Source organism: Lepus europaeus, chromosome 4 (genome assembly GCF_033115175.1).
Source record: "Lepus europaeus isolate LE1 chromosome 4, mLepTim1.pri, whole genome shotgun sequence".
In the NCBI taxonomy this organism is placed as follows: domain Eukaryota; kingdom Metazoa; phylum Chordata; class Mammalia; order Lagomorpha; family Leporidae; genus Lepus; species Lepus europaeus.
The window spans coordinates 125722378-125739793 of record NC_084830.1 but is presented as its reverse complement, the minus strand read 5'-3'; the positions used below and the strand labels follow the sequence as shown (position 1 = coordinate 125739793).

The 17416-nt window shown below is 44.6% G+C and overlaps 1 protein-coding gene across 1 annotated transcript; it reads right to left on the bottom strand.

Moving 5' to 3' along the window:
* Positions 1–1289: 1289 nt before the first annotated feature.
* Positions 1290–1625, bottom strand: LOC133758521 (elongin-B-like). The gene has a single exon (XM_062189697.1). The coding sequence runs from the start codon at positions 1623–1625 to the stop codon at positions 1290–1292; it is 336 nt and encodes a 111-aa protein (XP_062045681.1).
* Positions 1626–17416: the final 15791 nt, after the last annotated feature.

Genomic DNA, 17416 nt, shown 5'->3' with positions numbered 1-17416 from the left:
GGCAACCGGGACAGAATCCGGCGCCCCAACCGGGACTAGAACCTGGTGTGCCGGAGCCGCAAGGTGGAGGATTAGCCTGTTAAGCCACGGTGCTGGCCCCATTTGACTCTTAATCCTATCTTTATGATCAGTTATGAACTTAAACTGATCACTTTGACTAGTAAGATGGCTTTGGTACATGCCACCTTGATGGGATTGATTTGGAGTCCCCTGGCATGTTTTCCAGCTCTACCATTGGGGGTAAGTCCGAGTGAGCATGTGCTGAACTGTACATCTCCTCCTTTTCTTATTTCCACTCTTATATTTAACGAGGATCACTTTTCAGTTAAATTTAAACACCCAGGAATAGTTGTGTGCTAATTAAAGAGTTCAACCAATGGTATTAAGCAGAACAAAAAGAATACTAAAAGGAATAAAATAGTAAGTTGTTCCTCGACAGTCAGGACAAGTCACTACCATATTCTTAACTCATTGTCACCTTCTTAATCTGCCTGAAGCCTGTTCATGTACCACAGGTTAAGAATTCCTGCTCTAGTCCAGCCCATTCATTTGAACAATGGGGATTCATCAACTCAGCAAGAGATCATCAGTATCTGAAGCCAGGCAGTCAGTCCACTGTCAGTCTGCTGCTCCTCTTCTTCCCACCAAAGTCCCCTCATATTCTCATATTCTCATACTATTGATAACCACTCAGGAATGGATAAACAATAAGTAGGATGCCTAGCAGACCCATAAGCAGGGCAGATGCACGTTTTCTTGGGGTCTGTAGCCTGCTTAATTAAGTATAGCAAGGGAAAAACCACATGTGTTCTGTTGCTGTCAGGATCTGCTAAAGGCTCACAAGCTGTTGCAGTAGGTGTTCTAAGTTGTGGTTCCCTCACAGATCCTGCTCTCAGGCTATAGGCACTGGGGCTTCAGCTCATACTTTGGCTCCTGGCCTTTATTCCTCAGCCTGGAAGACTTGGAGCAAGACAGGAAGTCCCTGGGAAGATACCTTGAAGGAAGAATTCACTGTTTCTCCCAGACTAGTCTTCCCTTGTCCCCATGTTGGCTGTGCAGAATGGTCCGGCTTTCAGGGCAGCCACATACCCAGTTCTCAGCAGCAGCAGGTTGCCTGGCTATCAAGAAGCTAAAGTCTTGTAGGGTTGCAGGCCCCATCCCAGGGAGGGTAGCTCCTGGAGTCTGGAGGAGGGTGGCGGAGAAAGAGGCAGCAACCAAGCAGACGCCCAGATCTCTAACTGGGTGAATGTGCCTCTGTGGGGGTGGGCCTGGGGTCCTCACTGTACAGCTCATTCATGGGTACTGCTCCCCAAGTCTTGCTGCTTCATGACATCAGGCAGCTCCAGAGGGCTGGAGAAGGGCTCAACGTGCAGAGCTCCAAAAGCATCATCTGCCCAGAAGGCCAGTCCCACTGTGGCTGGAGCCTGTGGCCATGCTCTCTGGCTGGTAAAGCCACATTTGCCCAGCATCTTGCAGGCAACCAGAAACTGGTTGGCCTTGCACAGCTGTTGCTCATCGGGCAGCTGCTCGAAGATGCCCTGGATGTTGCGCTTCAGTTTGAACATGGTACTTGGTTCCTTGGCGTCACTGAAGAGGTGATGGCAGATCATGAGGAGAACATCCATCACAATGGCTGCTTCTCCTCTTGACATGCTGGTGCTGGCAGATGCGTTTTGATGAAGAAACCTACAGGATCTTCTGTCAGGGGGTGGACAGGTCCGTAGTGGGACAGCTGGCTGCACTGAGCTGCTGCACAGACACTGCCTATTTAAGACGGCGTGCAAGGGGAACAATAAGAACAAGGAGAGAGGAGGAGTGATTCTATTATTCATGCCTGTATCTTGAAGGTAATCATTGTAGTTTCCCGTCTAAAAACGCTGCTTGCTCAGAGGGAACGACCGTACTCTAATAAGTACTTGTTTATGAAACCTGCAGTAATTGGATTGGAATGTGAGTTATTAAACTGTGTATGGGGTGGCGCTTCTTGCCAGATGTTTAATGATTACGTTCCAATGGATGGGGCTTGCCTGTCGGCTGGGAAGATAATACTCCCAGGGAGAAAACTATTTAACTGCGGGTTGGAGCGAGGTTGTCTTTCACAGACTTCTGAAATAACTGGGATGAAGAGATGCTTGCAAATCACAGATTTCAGCTGCCTCATTTTAGAGATGGGTAGACAGACCTAGTGCATAAAGGTCAAGTTCAGGCTGTGCAGTGATCACAGCAACCATTTTTTTTCTTTTTTTAAAAAAACTTTTATTTAATGAATATAAATTTCCAAAGTACAGCTTATGGATTACAATGGGACAGTGACAATTAATTGCTCCTTTGTCTATGTCCTCATAGTACTGAAACATTCCTCATGGCAGAATCTTCAACTTGGCTTTGTCAACTGCTATTTCTTCCTTCCACTGGGAGAGGTTGGAAAGTTAACCCATTTTTGTTGCAGCTAGGATGCCTGTAGCAGGGGAAGTCCTACTGCTTGGTTGTTCTTGCCTGACTTTCCCGCAGTGCTGCCTGTACAGAGCCAAGGTGGTGGCAACATGAGTGTTCAGAAGCTGCTATGGTGCTGAATGCATCATGCCACTGTATAGTTAACGTCTACTAGGGCTGGAAGGGACAGTGGTAGCTACAGCCTGTAACCTTGGAATTGCAGCAGTGGTAGCACATCTTGGAATGCCATGGTCTCAGCTTCTGTCCCTCCTGGCCTTCTGGCTTTTGGAGTGCTTTTGGCATCGGTAATTCCCTGTATTAAATCTCCTTTGACTTGGAATATCTACAGTGATTTTTTTTCCCCCCTGTATTGAACTCTGACCTACACATATCTCTGTGCTAGTACAAATCATACTTATTGTGATGGCCAATATTCTTTATTTCCTAAGCACTTATCTTACCTTTCCTATGTCACACAGAATGTAGCCCCATGTACATCCTCCTAGAACCTTAAGCTCAGGAAGTCCAAAATTAATATCAGTATCTGCCTCATCCCCATAATTGCTCTTCCTATTGATTTTTCTTTGCCCATACTGTTCCCTACTTCTTTGTAACTCAGGTTTGAATAAATCTTTGATTTTCTCCTACTGCTCTCATATACAGTCACTGGACAAATATTAGTATTTCAGTGATATGCAGGCCTGTTGGTTTTAAACAACACATATAGATCGGACTAATGAATAAACTTAACACAATCACTTCCATAGCTGGAACTCAGCTTCAGGCATGGTTGGATCTAGGCATTCAGACCACACTATTAGGATTTGTTTGTTCTCTTGTTCTCCAGGCTGGACTTTGTGCCAATTCCTCTCTAGTGGTGCACTCATGACCCTTGGTAGCTCCACGCTTACGCATTCCTTATCGTAAGCCATGTAAAGTTTATCTTTTCTAATATTTCAAATAAAGTTCTAGGAAAAGTCTTTTGGGGTGAAATTGAACTGCCTACTTGTAATCTTCGGCATTTCAGAGTGTTACCTTATTTGCAGGTGTAGTTAGTTAACTTACCATAAGGTCATAATAGAGCAGGATGGATCCTTAATCCAACATGACAGGTGCTCTCCTAAAAAGGAGAGACAGACGAGAATGCTGTGCAAAGACACAGAGATACAGGGAAGAGGGATAAAGGTGAAGATAGAAGTAGAGATTAGAGTGACATCAGCTGGAGCAAAAAACACATGGGACTACCAAGTTTGGGAGGGACTTGGGAGGGCGCCTGGCCCTGCAGACACCTTCAGTTTGGACTTCTAGTCTTCAGGCCTGTGCTGAAATAAATCTGTTGTAAGCCACCCCATTTGTGGTTCTTGGCTTTGGCATCACTGTTGCCAGGAGACTGGAATAAGATGATTGGCTGGGCCTGGGATGTGTGCCATCACATGTGTCATTTCACTCAAGTGACCCCGCCTGGGAGGCAGGTGGGGAGGGAATGATGGTTCTGTCAGGGAAAACTGGGGAACGTTTACCAGAAAGGGAGAATGGAAGCTGCATGGACAAGAAGTCTAGGTATCTCCTGTAGCCTTTATTGCCCTATTCAGCCCCCAGCACTTCCTGCTTGGGCTACAGATGGAATTTCTCAACTTTCCTTCATGCTTTCCTGCTCTTCTCTCAGTGCATTTTGTATAAGTTGCAGAGTTAGTGCACCTTGATTTTGGTTTGGCTTTGCCCTGTGTCTTGTGCAAAATCCCTCAGAGGCCCTCTAAACCAACAGAGTGAGATCCTGCTCTTTGATCTGGCCTTGAAAAGCAGTTTCAAGCTGGAGCTGGCTTCCACCGCACCCTCCTCCCTGCAATCTCTATATGCACAATTCCACTTACGTTTAAAGTTTAAATCAAATTCCATCTTCTCCAAGAATCTTCCCAGCTGTGTCTGTGGATGAAGATTTTCTTCATTTCTGTGAAGGCACTTGTCTGAGCTTGGGAGGGTGGCTGTAACTAAGTATCATAAGCTGGGTGCTTTAAACAACAAAAATTCATTTGCTTATGGTTCTGGAGGCTGGAAGTCCAAGATCAAGGTGTCAGCAGATTTGCTTTCTCCAGAAGTCTCTCTCCTTAACTGGCACTTGCTGCCATCCTGCTGTGTCCTCACAGGGACTTTTCTGTGTGCCTGCCTTTTTTTTTTTTTTTAAAGATTTATTTGCTTAAAAGGTACAGTTACAGAGAGAGAAGGAGAGGCAAAGACAGAAATCTTCCATCCTCTGATTTACTCCCCAAATGACTGCAATGGCCAGGCCTGTGCCAGAATGTAGCCAGGCACCAGGAGCTTCATCTCGGCCACCCAACTGGTGAAAGGGTCCAACTACTTGGGCCATACTCCATTGCTTCCCCAGGTGCATTAGCAGGGAGCTGGATAGGAAGTGGAGCAGGCAGGATGTGAACTGGTAGCCATGTGGGATTCCAGCATCGCAGGTGGTGGCTTTACCCTTGGTGCCTTCCTTCCTTTTTTTTTTTTGAAGGTTTTTATTTAATGAATATAATATGAAATTTATATTCATATGTATATTAATGTTTATATTTCATATGTACAGCTTTTATGGATATAGCGTTTCTTCCCCCATTCCCACCCTCCCACCCCCATTCCCACCCTACCTCCAACTCCCTCTTCCATTATGTTTTTAATTAAGATTCATTTTTAATTCACTTTATATACAGAAGACCAACTCTGTACTAAGTAGAGATTCCAACTGTTTGCACCCACACAGACACACAAAGTATAAAGTACTATTTGAAGACACATTTTACCATTAACTCTCATAGTACACCTCATTAAGGACATAGGTCCAACATGGGTAGTAAGTGCACAGTGACTCCTGTTGTTGATTTAACAATTAACACTCTTATTTTTTGACGTCAGTGACCACCCGAGGCTCCTGACATGAGCTGCCAAGGCCTTGGAAGCCTTTTGAGTCCACAGACTCTTTCGGTATTTAGACAGGGCCGTGTGCAAAGTGGAAGTTCTCTCCTCCCTTCAGAGAAAAGTATATCCTTTGATGGGCCCTTCTTTCCAATTGGGTCTCACTCATAGAGATCTTTTATGGAGAACCGTTTTTGCCACAGTGTCTTGGCTTTCCATGCCTGAAATGCTCTCCTGGGCTTTTCAGCCAGAGCCGAATGCCTTAGGGGCTGATTCTGAGGTCAGAGTGCTGTTTAGGTTCCTTCCTTCTTATGAGGAGTCACACTGGGTTAAAATCCACCCAAATCACCTCATTTTAGTTGATCACATCTTTGAAACTCTGTCTTCAAACAAGGTCATCTTCTGAAATACTGGAGATGGGAGACTTCAAATATGAATTTGTCCATAATATCACTTGCAGTTTTCTATTTTATTTTGAGAATGCTTATGTACTTATGTCAGCTTAGAAGATGGTATGTCCCTTAGGGCCAGAAGCGTAACTTGCCAATATCCTTTGATATTTCAAGATGTTTACTATACTTTCTGGGGCTTAGCAAGTATTCAGCATTTTTTTGTTGGTTGATTGAGTGGTACATGAAATAACTCATAATAAGAATTATTTGTTTCTCAAATTAAAAAAAAATTAAACATTTATTTGAGAGGCAAATACTCAGTGACGTGTGGGTTGGGGAAGAGAGAGAGAGAGAGAGAGACAGACAGACTTCCATTTACTGATTCCTCCCCCGAATGTCTGCAATGGATGTGCAATTGAATTAACAAGATCACCCATTCAGAAAATGCTAGGTTCTAGGAAGCAAGACATGTCTTGGTGGAGGAGCCTCAGCTCCTGAAAAGTTAGGTTAGGAAAGGCCTCTTGGAGGGCAGTATTGGAGCCAAGATATGAACGGTGGGAATGAAGTGGCTGTTCTGGGAGTTACTGTGGGAGGATGAGCCCTCCAAGCAGATGGAAACACAAAGACCCTCAGGGGACCCAAGTGCATGTGAGCTCTCAATTAAGGTAGCAGAAGTGCCCTCAATGTACAAGGTTTCCCAGGCAACAGAAAGAGTCCTGGGGTCAGGGTCTTCCTTCTGACTCAACCCAAGCATACCCTGGGGGCATGCCTTCATGAGCAGCCTTGGGCACGTGGCTTTGCCCTGAGTGGTTTGCTCTCTTCTGCTCTGCCCGGCTGTCAGTACTGGGAGAAGATCAAGTGAGACCGTGCTGGTGAAGCCACTTTGAAAATATAAAGCGCTGTACGATTTCTAGGCAGTACCATTATTTGAAAACATGTTCCTCACGATTAGGAGATTTAGACTTTGAATTCAGCAACTAGCTTGCTGATCACATTTTCTGAGGAGAGCAGCAGTTACCCTGGCCCAGGGCTGAAAAGTGCCTGCATCAGGCTTTTCAAATCAGACTGATAAGAATCACGTAGAGGCAGCAGCGCGGATCTGAGAGCTGTTGGATGGCAAGACTGAATTCCAATTTTCTTTTCTATTGAGACTCTACGTGCAGAATTTTGAATGGATGATCACTGTGCTGGGGCTCTTGGGTACCTGTGGGGTCTTGGCGTTGGTTTATAGGTAGGTGTGGGTGGATGTGTCGGTGTGGGGTGTTTTGTATTGCATTAGAATATTCTTGAAAAGAGCCTCCTACTCAGATATATTAAGCATTTCACAGATACCAGTGAACTCTCACATATGTATTTATTAAAATTTTTATTTTGGAGAGAGAGAGAGAGAAAGAGTGAGGGCTCCGATTTGCTGATTGACTCTCCAAATACCCACAACAACCCAGGTGGAGCAGGGCCAAAGTCAGGAACCAAGAATTAAATCACTCAATACAGGTCTCCTCTGTTGGTGACAGGAACCCAACCACTTGAGGCATCATCTGCTGCCTCCCAGGCTCAACATTAGCAGGCAACTCGCGTTAGGAGTGGAGCTGGGAATCAAACCTAGGCACGCTGATATGGGATGCAGGGTTTTTAAAAAAATTTATTTATTTATTTTATATATATATATATATATATATATATATATATATTTTGACAGGCAGGGTTAGACTGAGAGAGAGAGAGACAGAGAGAAAGGTCTTCCTTCTGTTGGTTCACCCCTCAAATGGCTGCTACGGCCGGCGCGCTGCGTTGATCTGAAGCCAGGAGCCAGGAGCCAGGTGCTTCCTCCTGGTCTCCCATGTGGGTGCAGGGCCCAAGCACTTGGGCCATCCTCTACTGCCTTCCTGGGCCACAGCAGAGAGCTGGACTGGAAGAGGAGCAACCGGGACAGAATCCGGTGCCCTGACTGGGACTAGAACCCGGTGTGCTGGTGCCACAGGCGGAGGATTAGCCAAGTGAACCACGGTTCCGGCCACTTATTTATTTTAAAGTCAGAGTTCCAGAGAAAGATGGAGGAGGGGAGGAAGAGAGAAAGAGGGAGAGAGAGATCTCATCCACTAGTTCACTTCCCAAGTGGCTGTAACAGCCAGAGGTAGGCCAGACTGAAGCCAGGAGCCAAGAGCTTCATCCAGTCTCCCACATGAGTGCAAGGGCCCAAGCATTTGGGCTATCTTCTGCTGCTTTTCCAGACATTTTAGTAGGGAGCCAGACTGGAAGTGGAGCAGCTAGGACTCGAAGCTGGCACCCATATGGGATACCAGTGTTGTAGGCAGTGGCTTTACCTGTTATGTAACATCACCAGCCCCAATGGGTTCAGCATCTGAACCCTTAGGCTAAATGCTCACCCCAGTCACATATTTTCTTGAATAGGAAGATTGTACTAGAACACATAGAGATAGCAGTAGCAGGACATTGCTTTCATAAGAGATAATTATTTCTAAGGTATTGGTAATAAAATGTATTTCACTTGAACTTGTTCTCTAGTTTCTCTTCCCCATCCTGTGAATCCACCTTCCTACATTTCTTGTCCTCAGTTTTATGTGCTCAACACATAAACTTTCATAACTTGAAGGTCCTTGAGTACAGGTGACTCTTGTTCATGACTGCTCACTCTGAAGGCTTGCAGGAAGGGAGGCCTTTGAGATAATGGACTTGTATGCTGGGAAGGTCATGGATGCTGATGGAGTTGTGGGACTGTCAGAAAAAAGGGAGTGTCCCTTCCATTCCTATCTGCAGAGAAGGAAGGAAGACATTCCATGGGAACTTTATTCGAGTTTAGAAAATAACCAGGGGTGGCGTTGTGGTTCACTGGGTTAAGCCACCATCTGCCATGTTGGAATCCCAGGTGAGCGCCAGAAAGAGTCCTGGCAGCTGGAGGCTTTGTGCTTGCCTCGTCCCACTCTGAGTTTGTTGGTCAGCCTCCTGCTCTCTGGCTGTCTCTCTTATTTTCCCCTACTCACCTGTTACTGATTTTTTTTATTGGATATTCTGTTCATAGCAACTCGGCTTCAGTTGCTGGGCCATGTGCCTTCATCGTCTGCTTCTGAGCCTGTCAGCAGTTTTCAGGCTGGCCAAGTGTGTGAGCGTCATCCTTGGGACTTGGAATTTTTCAGAGTATGCTGCCTAGAAGAGTCCCTGGAAACCCAGGATGAAGCATTATCCTCATAGTGTTGTCCTTGCTGCTTTCCTGCATTTGCTTCTCCAGGGAAACTGGCAGCTGTTGGCTTTTTCTCTCTGTATCTCTCTGTACACCTCTGTCCTGTCTCTGTATTTCTCTGTTTGTTTCTCTCTCTCTCACACCCACACTCACACTCACCACCTGCAATAATGTGTCACTAGAAATATTTTCAGCTAGATACAGGGAGCAAATCTCATGGAAGCATATTGGGCTAATTAAGGGGGGAGAGTGGCTAGTTACTATAACTTTTATGAATTTAAGACATTACTATATAATACATGTTCAACATATAAATATTACAAAATGGAGGGGGGAAGACACTGAGTACCACTGGGAAATGATACTTCATTATTCCAGAATCTCACATTCATGTTATCTTTGTGGAAGGATGTGACAAGTTAATTAATTAATCTTTTCTGTAACCTAAGCCACACAAAACCTCCCTACTTGCTGAATTATGTCTTTGATGCTGGTAGTGACACAACCCACAGACCCCCATGGCATTTGGAATCATTCATGCTGTTTTCAAGGACATAGGACAAAAGCTGAGCTGCTTTCCTGGAACCTCAGCAGTGCCATTCTTGAGAGCAGGTGTTTAGGGAGTGGGCTCTGCCTTCTAGTGTTGAGTTCTGATGGATAAACTTACTTATGTGTTATTTAATAAACATATTTTTGTGACACATGGGGCCTTTTAAATTTGAGGCTCAGTGTAAGGACCCTTTGTGCTGAGGTCACAAAGGGTGGAATCATACACTGATATGACTGAGCTGATAATTAAAATACTGAATTATGTGCATGTGGTTGGGGATAGCTGCTATTCTGAATCCTGTGTGATCTTTCATTACAACTCTTATGGTCCTGACCCTCCCTAAGCACCAACTCCCTGGCTCTCCCCGTGATCCCACAACTGAAATGGCAATGCTGAGCATAGAAAGGGCTTCGAGGACACTCTGGTAGAGCCATTGTTTGCACCCGTTTGGATTTGTACAGAAAAGCTTGTGGATATGGACCAGTGATAGTAGGAGGAAAGTGGGTTCTGTGAGAAAACAGAGCTCAGATGATGGTCTGTGATGCTTCGGGTCACATTCATTTCACCAGCTGGCACAATGACCACCTTGCTTTGTCCAAAACAGGTATGTTTGTCATGAACCCAGCAGCAAGGTATATAGGTGTCACAGGATTTATGACATTGCAACCACATTAACTGTTAACATGCAAGTGATGCTTGAGGGGCTGGCATTGTGGTGCAGCAGGTTAAGCCACTGGCATCCTATATGGGTTCCTATTCAAGTTTCAGACTGTACTTCTAATCTAGCTCCCTACTAATGTGCCTGGGAAAGCAGCAGAAGATAGCTCAAGTGCTTGGGCCTCTGCACTCATGTGAGAGACCCAGATGATGCTCCTGGCTCCAGGCTTTGGTCTAGCCCAGCATTGGTCATTGAGGCCATTTGGGGAGTGAACCAGTGGATGGAAGATTATCTTTACCACCCCCCCTCCTTGTTTATCTCTCCCTCTTTTTCTGTAACTGCATTTAAAAAAATCTTGAAAGAAAGAAAGAGAAAGAGAGATGCTTGAGGGCCTGAAAATATCCTGTATGGAATCAGCAGCAGAACATCTGCAAAGACAAGGATTGGGAGTCAATTCTTCCTTCTTTGTCTATCAACTCTAGTAAATAAGTCTGTTTTTCTTATTAAGAAACTTGACATTTACTGCACTTAATTTAATTGTTTGGATTGGGTGGAAATAGAGTAAGTGATTTTTCTGTGCTGTAATTCTGGTAGTTAACAAAGAACCAACTGGAGAAAAATCACAATCTGATTTATTGGAGATAACATTTGTTAGACTATTTTCTCCTTCCAGTCTTTCTTCCATGTGTATTAATATAAATAGGTATCCCTACCTCTTCAACTTGGGGTTATTGTATCATACGGTTTTGTATTCTGTTGGTAATGATTGAAATTATATTGAAAGCAATGGCCAAATCATTAAATATTCTCCAGAATAGGATATTTAATGTTTATGCAATAGTTTATTAAAGTGCTAAATCAACACTTATTTGACATGTTTTCTGTTTTGGACATTTAGTTGACTTTCAAGTTTTTGCTTCTCTCAATAACTGCCTAATAAATGGCCATGTGTTTTTCCATAACTTTTCTTTAGAATAAAACATCTCAACTTCAGAAGTATTCCTTATTTTTCTCATGCCAACACTTCTGTTATTTGCCATTGTTAGGTTTAATTTTTCTCAAGGCCTTTTCATGGTCTCTGGACTTCTTCCATTACCTCTGACCTCTCAAAGAGAACCTGGAAGCCAATCAGTAGCTGTACTCCCTAGGTGCTTCTGATTTATAGATTGTCCAGCAGCAAGGTATATGAGTGTCATGGGGCAGGTAATGGCCTTTGCCAGAAGCTCCTAAGGTATGACGCTATTGCAAAAAATCGGTAGAGAAATAAGATTATAAATCTATGCAGATGATTTTTTTTAAAAAAATATTATTTATTTGAGAGGCAGATTTATAGACAGAGGGAGAGACAGAGATGTCTTCCATCCACCAATTCATTTCCCCAAATGGCCACAATGGCTGGCGCTGGGACGATCCAAGCCAGGAGCTTCTTCTGGGTCTCCCACATAGGTGCAGGGGCCCAAGCACTTAGGCCATCTTCCACTGCTTTTTCTCAGGCCATCAGGAGCTGGATTGGAAGCAGAGTAGCCAAGACTCAAACTGGTGCCCATATAGGATGCTAGTGCTGCAGATGGAGGCTTAACCTGCTAGGCCACAGCACTGGCCCCAAATGAGGGGGTCTTCAAAAAATTCATGGGGAATGTGTTTTTTGAGGAAGTTTTGAAGTGGATTTCAAAAACTTTTGCATCACAATAAACTTTTAATTTAAAGATTTACTTACTTGAAACGGTGACAGAGGATTTGAGGGATATAGAGAGATTATCCATTTGCTGGTTCATTTCCCAGATGCCCACAGCTGCTGAGCTAGGCCAAGCCGAAGCCAGGATCCAAGAACTACATCCATGTCTTTCATGTAGGTGGCATGGATCCAAGTCGTTGGGCCATCATCGGCTGCCTTCAAGTTGTATTAACAGGAAGCTGGATAGGAAGTACAGAGAAGCCAGGGCTTGAGCCAGGTACTTTGATATGAGATCTGGGCATCCCAAGCAGCTGTTTAAACTGCTGCACAACACCTGTCCCCCAAAATACAGTTAAAGTTCCATAAACTTTTTTTCTTTTTCTTTTTTATTTTTATTTTTATTTATTTATTTATTTTTATTTTTTTTGACAGGCAGAGTGGACAGTGAGAGAGAGACAGAGAGAAAGGTCTTCCTTTTGCCGTTGGTTCACCCTCCAATGGCCGCCGCGGTAGCGCGCTGCGGCCGGCGCACCACGCTGTTCCGATGGCAGGAGCCAGGTGCTTATCCTGGTCTCCCATGGGGTGCAGAGCCCAAGCACTTAGGCCATCCTCCACTGCACTCCCTGGCCACAGCAGAGAGCTGGCCTGGAAGAGGGGCAACCGGGACAGGATCGGTGCCCCGACCGGGACTAGAACCCGGTGTGCCGGCGCCGCAAGGCGGAGGATTAGCCTGTTGAGCCACGGCGCCGGCCCCATAAACTTTTTGAAGTACCCTCATCTAAATATCTAGTAGAGGTTGGAGTTTTTCTTTCCTTCTCCACCTGTTCTCTTCTCTCTCTCTCTGGAAAAGACAGATTGTATAAGCTTAGTCCTGTGTTCACCTATGGACTCATAAACTGGGGGCCAGGTCAGGGGGCTCATCTTAAAGGAATGCAGTAGCATCTGTTGTGATTATGTACATAGTAATACTATGGAAAAATTCCAAGGAAATAGAGAGACTGGGTAGAAAAACCACCAGAGTCTATAGCAGTTGAGCTTGATGAGACAGGGTTGTAATCCAGGCTCTGCCATTAACCTGCTATTTGGACTTCAGCTGCTCAATCTTACTAGGACTCAATGAGCTTATCCTTGAAATGAGACAACTGGCCTTCAGGGTTCTTCAGCTTGTGAGTGGTGAATCTGTCTCCTGGTGAATCTCCTATGGCTGGTGGCCTTCTCCAGTTAGTGTTGTTCTTTGTTGTCCTGACTTCCATCTCTGCTCCACTAAGCCTGAATGAAGACATTGACCTTTACAGTTAACTTGAAAGAAAGATGTGTGTGTTTCTTACTTTATGCTCTAGGTGAAATGTGGGTCTATGGAATTTGGAGTAGTCATTTTCCCCATTGACTCTAATTACGGAGTGGTTCCAGAACTGTTTTTTCTTCAAAGAATTTAAGACGTTAGAAAACCGTGAGAAGTCAGTCCAGGAGTCCTTAATCTTGATACAAATGAACCTCCGAGGACAAGAAATACACTGAAATTACAGGAAGGATGTTGTACATATGAAAAATCATGGGTCTATGCTAAGTATCTGTTTTTAAGTAATGTATGTATGTATGTATGTATTTGAAAGGCAGAGTTACAGAGCAGGAGAGGCAGAGGCAGAGAGAGAAGTCTTCCATCTTCTGGTTCATTTCCCAAATGGCAGCAATGGCCAGGGCTCGGCCAGACTGAAACAAGGGGCCCTGAGCTTCTTCCAGGTCTCCCATTTGGATTCTGGGGCCCAAGCACTTTTGGCGTCTTCTTCTGCTTTCCCAGGCATGTTAACAGGAACTGGATCAGAGGTGGAGCAGCCAGGACTCGACTGGTGCCCATATGGGATGCCGGCACTACAGGTGGCAGCTTTACCGGCTATGCCACAGTGCCAGCCCCGCTGGTGTAGTTTTAATTGATATAATCTATGTTTTAAAATGTACAGATAAAAAAAAGTACAAATTGAGAATTCAGTATGATGTTTCCTCAAATGTGTAACTTGAGTAACCACCATCCAAAATAGACTTAAAACATTTCGATTTCCCCAGAAGAGAATTTCCCTGGCCTCTTGTGGCACTTTCTAGTCAGTTCTTCCTCACTACCCTCATCGTGTCTATGGGATGACTAGAAAGTGACTTGTATGCCCATAGATTATTTTTTCCCCTACTTTAGATTTTCATATGAATACTCTCATACAGTTTTTACTTTTTGGTTTAACATATTTTTGCTCCACATAATGATTTTTCCTTTAAAAATTTATATTGTAGAGCAGTTTTAGACTCACAGCAAACTTAAGAGGAAGATACAGAGGTTTCCCGGAAATCTCCTGCCATTTCATGTGTGCAGCTCCCCTAGTTATCAGCTACCCCCTCCACAGTGATACATTGGTTGCAGTTGATGATACATGGACACATCATTCCCACCCAGAGCCTACAGCTTACATTAGGGTTCATTCTTAGTATTGTACATTCTGTGGGTTTGGATAAAGGAATAATGACAAGTAGCTGCCGTTTTATCATACAGAGTAGTTTCACTGCCCTAAAAATCTCGTGCTCTGTTGATTCATCCACCACTCCTCACGACCCCCTGCAACCACTGATAAATAGCAAGAAGAGTGGGGGCCAGGTATTGGTGTGCTAGTTCAGCCACTACTGGTGATGATGGTGTCCAATGTCATAGTGTCAACTTGACACTATGGCTGTTGTGGCTGTTTGGGGAGTGAACCAGCAGATGGAAGATTCTCTCTCTCTCTCTGCATTTCACATAAATATATAAATAAAATTTTTAAAAGGAATGTGGTTGCTAGATCATATGATAAAGGTTGAGAGTCTTCTAGGATTTTTGGCTGGCCTGATTGCTGAGATCTTCTTTATATAACCAGTCTAGGAAGACAGAGAGAAATAGCTGTTTTGTGTGATAAACATCCACAAATACAGAGAATCAAGGAAAATCAGGGCTTCCAGCCTATCCCATCAGATGATAAGAACAGTCCCCTGGATCAAATAGGACAGCCCTTTCCAAAGCCACTCTCAGATACCACAGGACAGATATCAAGAGAAGAATACCCATAAGCAGTTCGACATCCATTTGTCAGCTGAAAGAAGATACAGAAATTGAGACCTTATCCATTCTATCCCCATAAGATTATGGAGAACTTTTCTTGAGGAGGTGGAATGTTAGGTAGGAAGTTAGAAATCAGCTTTTGTATGTGAGAGAGGCCTAGGGAAAACAAAGCCTGCACAGAAGCTAAGCTGGGAAACACACCTTGAAAGCATCCCAGTGCTTTAGAATACAAAGTCCTGCCCATACCCCATAACTTTACAAGTGGTCTCAGCCTTTGCCTAAGAAGCGCTCCCAGGGAGCATCATCTCCACTCAGCACCAAATGGGTTATCTAGCCTGATAACATTGGGCAATAAAACCTTCACAACCTTCCTCCAAGGGTGACACTCTAGAGGAATCACCTCTGCCCAGCCCCAGGTGGGCTACCCAGTCTCATAGCTCTGAGTAGTGCAACCTTGGGAAGAATTCCACCTAAGTCACACTCAGCAAACTTTTTGTCCTGGAGAGGAGAGAAGGGTCAGGAGAAACAATGGGAGGAACTGGACTCCTTTCCTTTATTAGCCCCAGTCAGAATACAGACTGTGTGCTCAGGTCTCAGCTTTTTTTCTGAGCTGCCTGCCTTGCCTGTGAGGTAGCTTCTCTCCTTTAAAATATGTAATCTATGTAACCTTGCTTTCCAGAGTCTTAATGAGTGGGCTGTCTCTCTTTCAAATTCTGTATGGAGAGGGGCGCATCCATTCTTATGGATGCCCTGCCCCATGAAACCTTGCTACTTGGCTTACCACTGGGAAAAAAAAAGAAGTATAAAATACTTTGAGATGAGCAAAAATGAAAATAATAGTAATAAAAGTACACCAAAACTTTTGAGTTGCAGCAGAAGCAGTACTAAGAGAAATTTATGGCAATAAATACCTATTTTAAAAAAGAAGATCCTGGGGCTGGTGTCAGCAGGTTGAGCCGATGTCTGTGATGAGGTTGTCCCATATAAGGACAGATGAGAATCATGGCTGCTCCATTTCTAATCCAGCTCCCTGGTAATGCACCTGGGATAGCAGCAGAAAGTAGCCCAAGTGCTTAGGCCCTTGCCATCATGTAGGGCGCCCAGATGAAGTTCTAGGCTCCTGATTTTGACCTGGCTGAGCCCAGGCTGTTGTGGCCATTTGGGGAGTGAACCAGTGAATGGAGGATTTCTCTCTGTCTCTCCCTCTCTCTGTGTCACTCTACTTTTCACATCAATCAATCAATCTTTTTTTTTTCTTTTTTTAACTTTTATTTAATGAATATAAATTTCCAGTATACAGCTTATGGATTACAATGGCTTCCCCTTCCCATAATTTCCCTCCCACCCGCAACCCTCCCCTCTCCCGCTCCCTCTCCCCTTCCATTCACATTAAGATTCATTTTCAATTCTCTCCATATACAGAAGATCAATTTAGTATACATTAAGTAAAGATTTCAACAGTTTGCACCCACACAGAAACACAAAGTAAAACATACCGTTTGAGTACTAGTTATAGCATTAAATCAAAATGTACAGTACATTAAGGACAGAGATCCCACATCAGGAGCAAGCGCACAGTGGCTCCCGTTGTTGACCCAACAAATTGACACTCTAGTTCATGGCACCAGCAACCACCCTAGGCTGTCGTCATGAGTTGCCAAGGCTATGGAAGCCTTCCAAGTTCCCCGACTCTGATCATATTTAGACAAGGTCACAAAAGACAGGGTGAGGATAGTAACCAATGATCCTAAGAGTGGCATTTACCAGGTCTGAACAATTATACAGCATTAAGTGGGGAAGAGGACCATCAGTACACACAGGTTGGGAGTAGAGCCATTGGTGGTAGAGTAGAGGTTATGATTACAAAGGAATGAGGCCCAAGTGCACTAGACAGGGTCTAGAACAAAGGACAGAGTCATTATTAGAGGAGCTAAGAAAGGTGCTGTCTAAGCTACAATTAAGTTTTCTGATTGAGAGGCAAATAGAACCTGATAGAAGGGGCTTGATAATAATCTGGTGGGCTTTAGGCCTTGTAAGTTAAGAGGCCCAGACCTATCTATCTCTTCACATGGGGTATATCCTAAGGGAGGTGTGAACCTCCTAGGGGAAGGCACTCTGTTGACTTTCATTACTTGGCTGGCCTGGGAGGAGAGCTGGCCAGGTAAAGGCAGGGGGCATCTCTAACAAGAAATTTACAGTTCTGCCTGCAATGTTGCTGACCCTACTTGACCATACCCTCAGCTGCAGTGGTCACTTTGGAAGTTGGGCTGAGTGAAGGGCTTTTCAGCTTGGAGCCAATAAGATCTGTGGCTCTGACCTGGGCATCCTTCGACTCCAGGGCAGGTCCATTTCCAGTGATCCAACTCTTGGCAGAGCTGCCAGGGCTCTTCACAAGCTGACTTCTGCTGAAGCCCAGACTTACCACATTGAAAGCCACTGCAGTGGACTGGCCTGTTGGGTCTCCTTGAGGGCAGATCACCGTACAGATCAGCCATTAATAGGCCTGCCACCCATTGCTTCTGATGC

Coding starts and splice junctions, on each gene's coding strand:
- LOC133758521 (XM_062189697.1), bottom strand. CDS start 1,625: ATGGATGTTCTCCTCATGATCTGCCATCACCTCTTCAGTGACGCCAAG.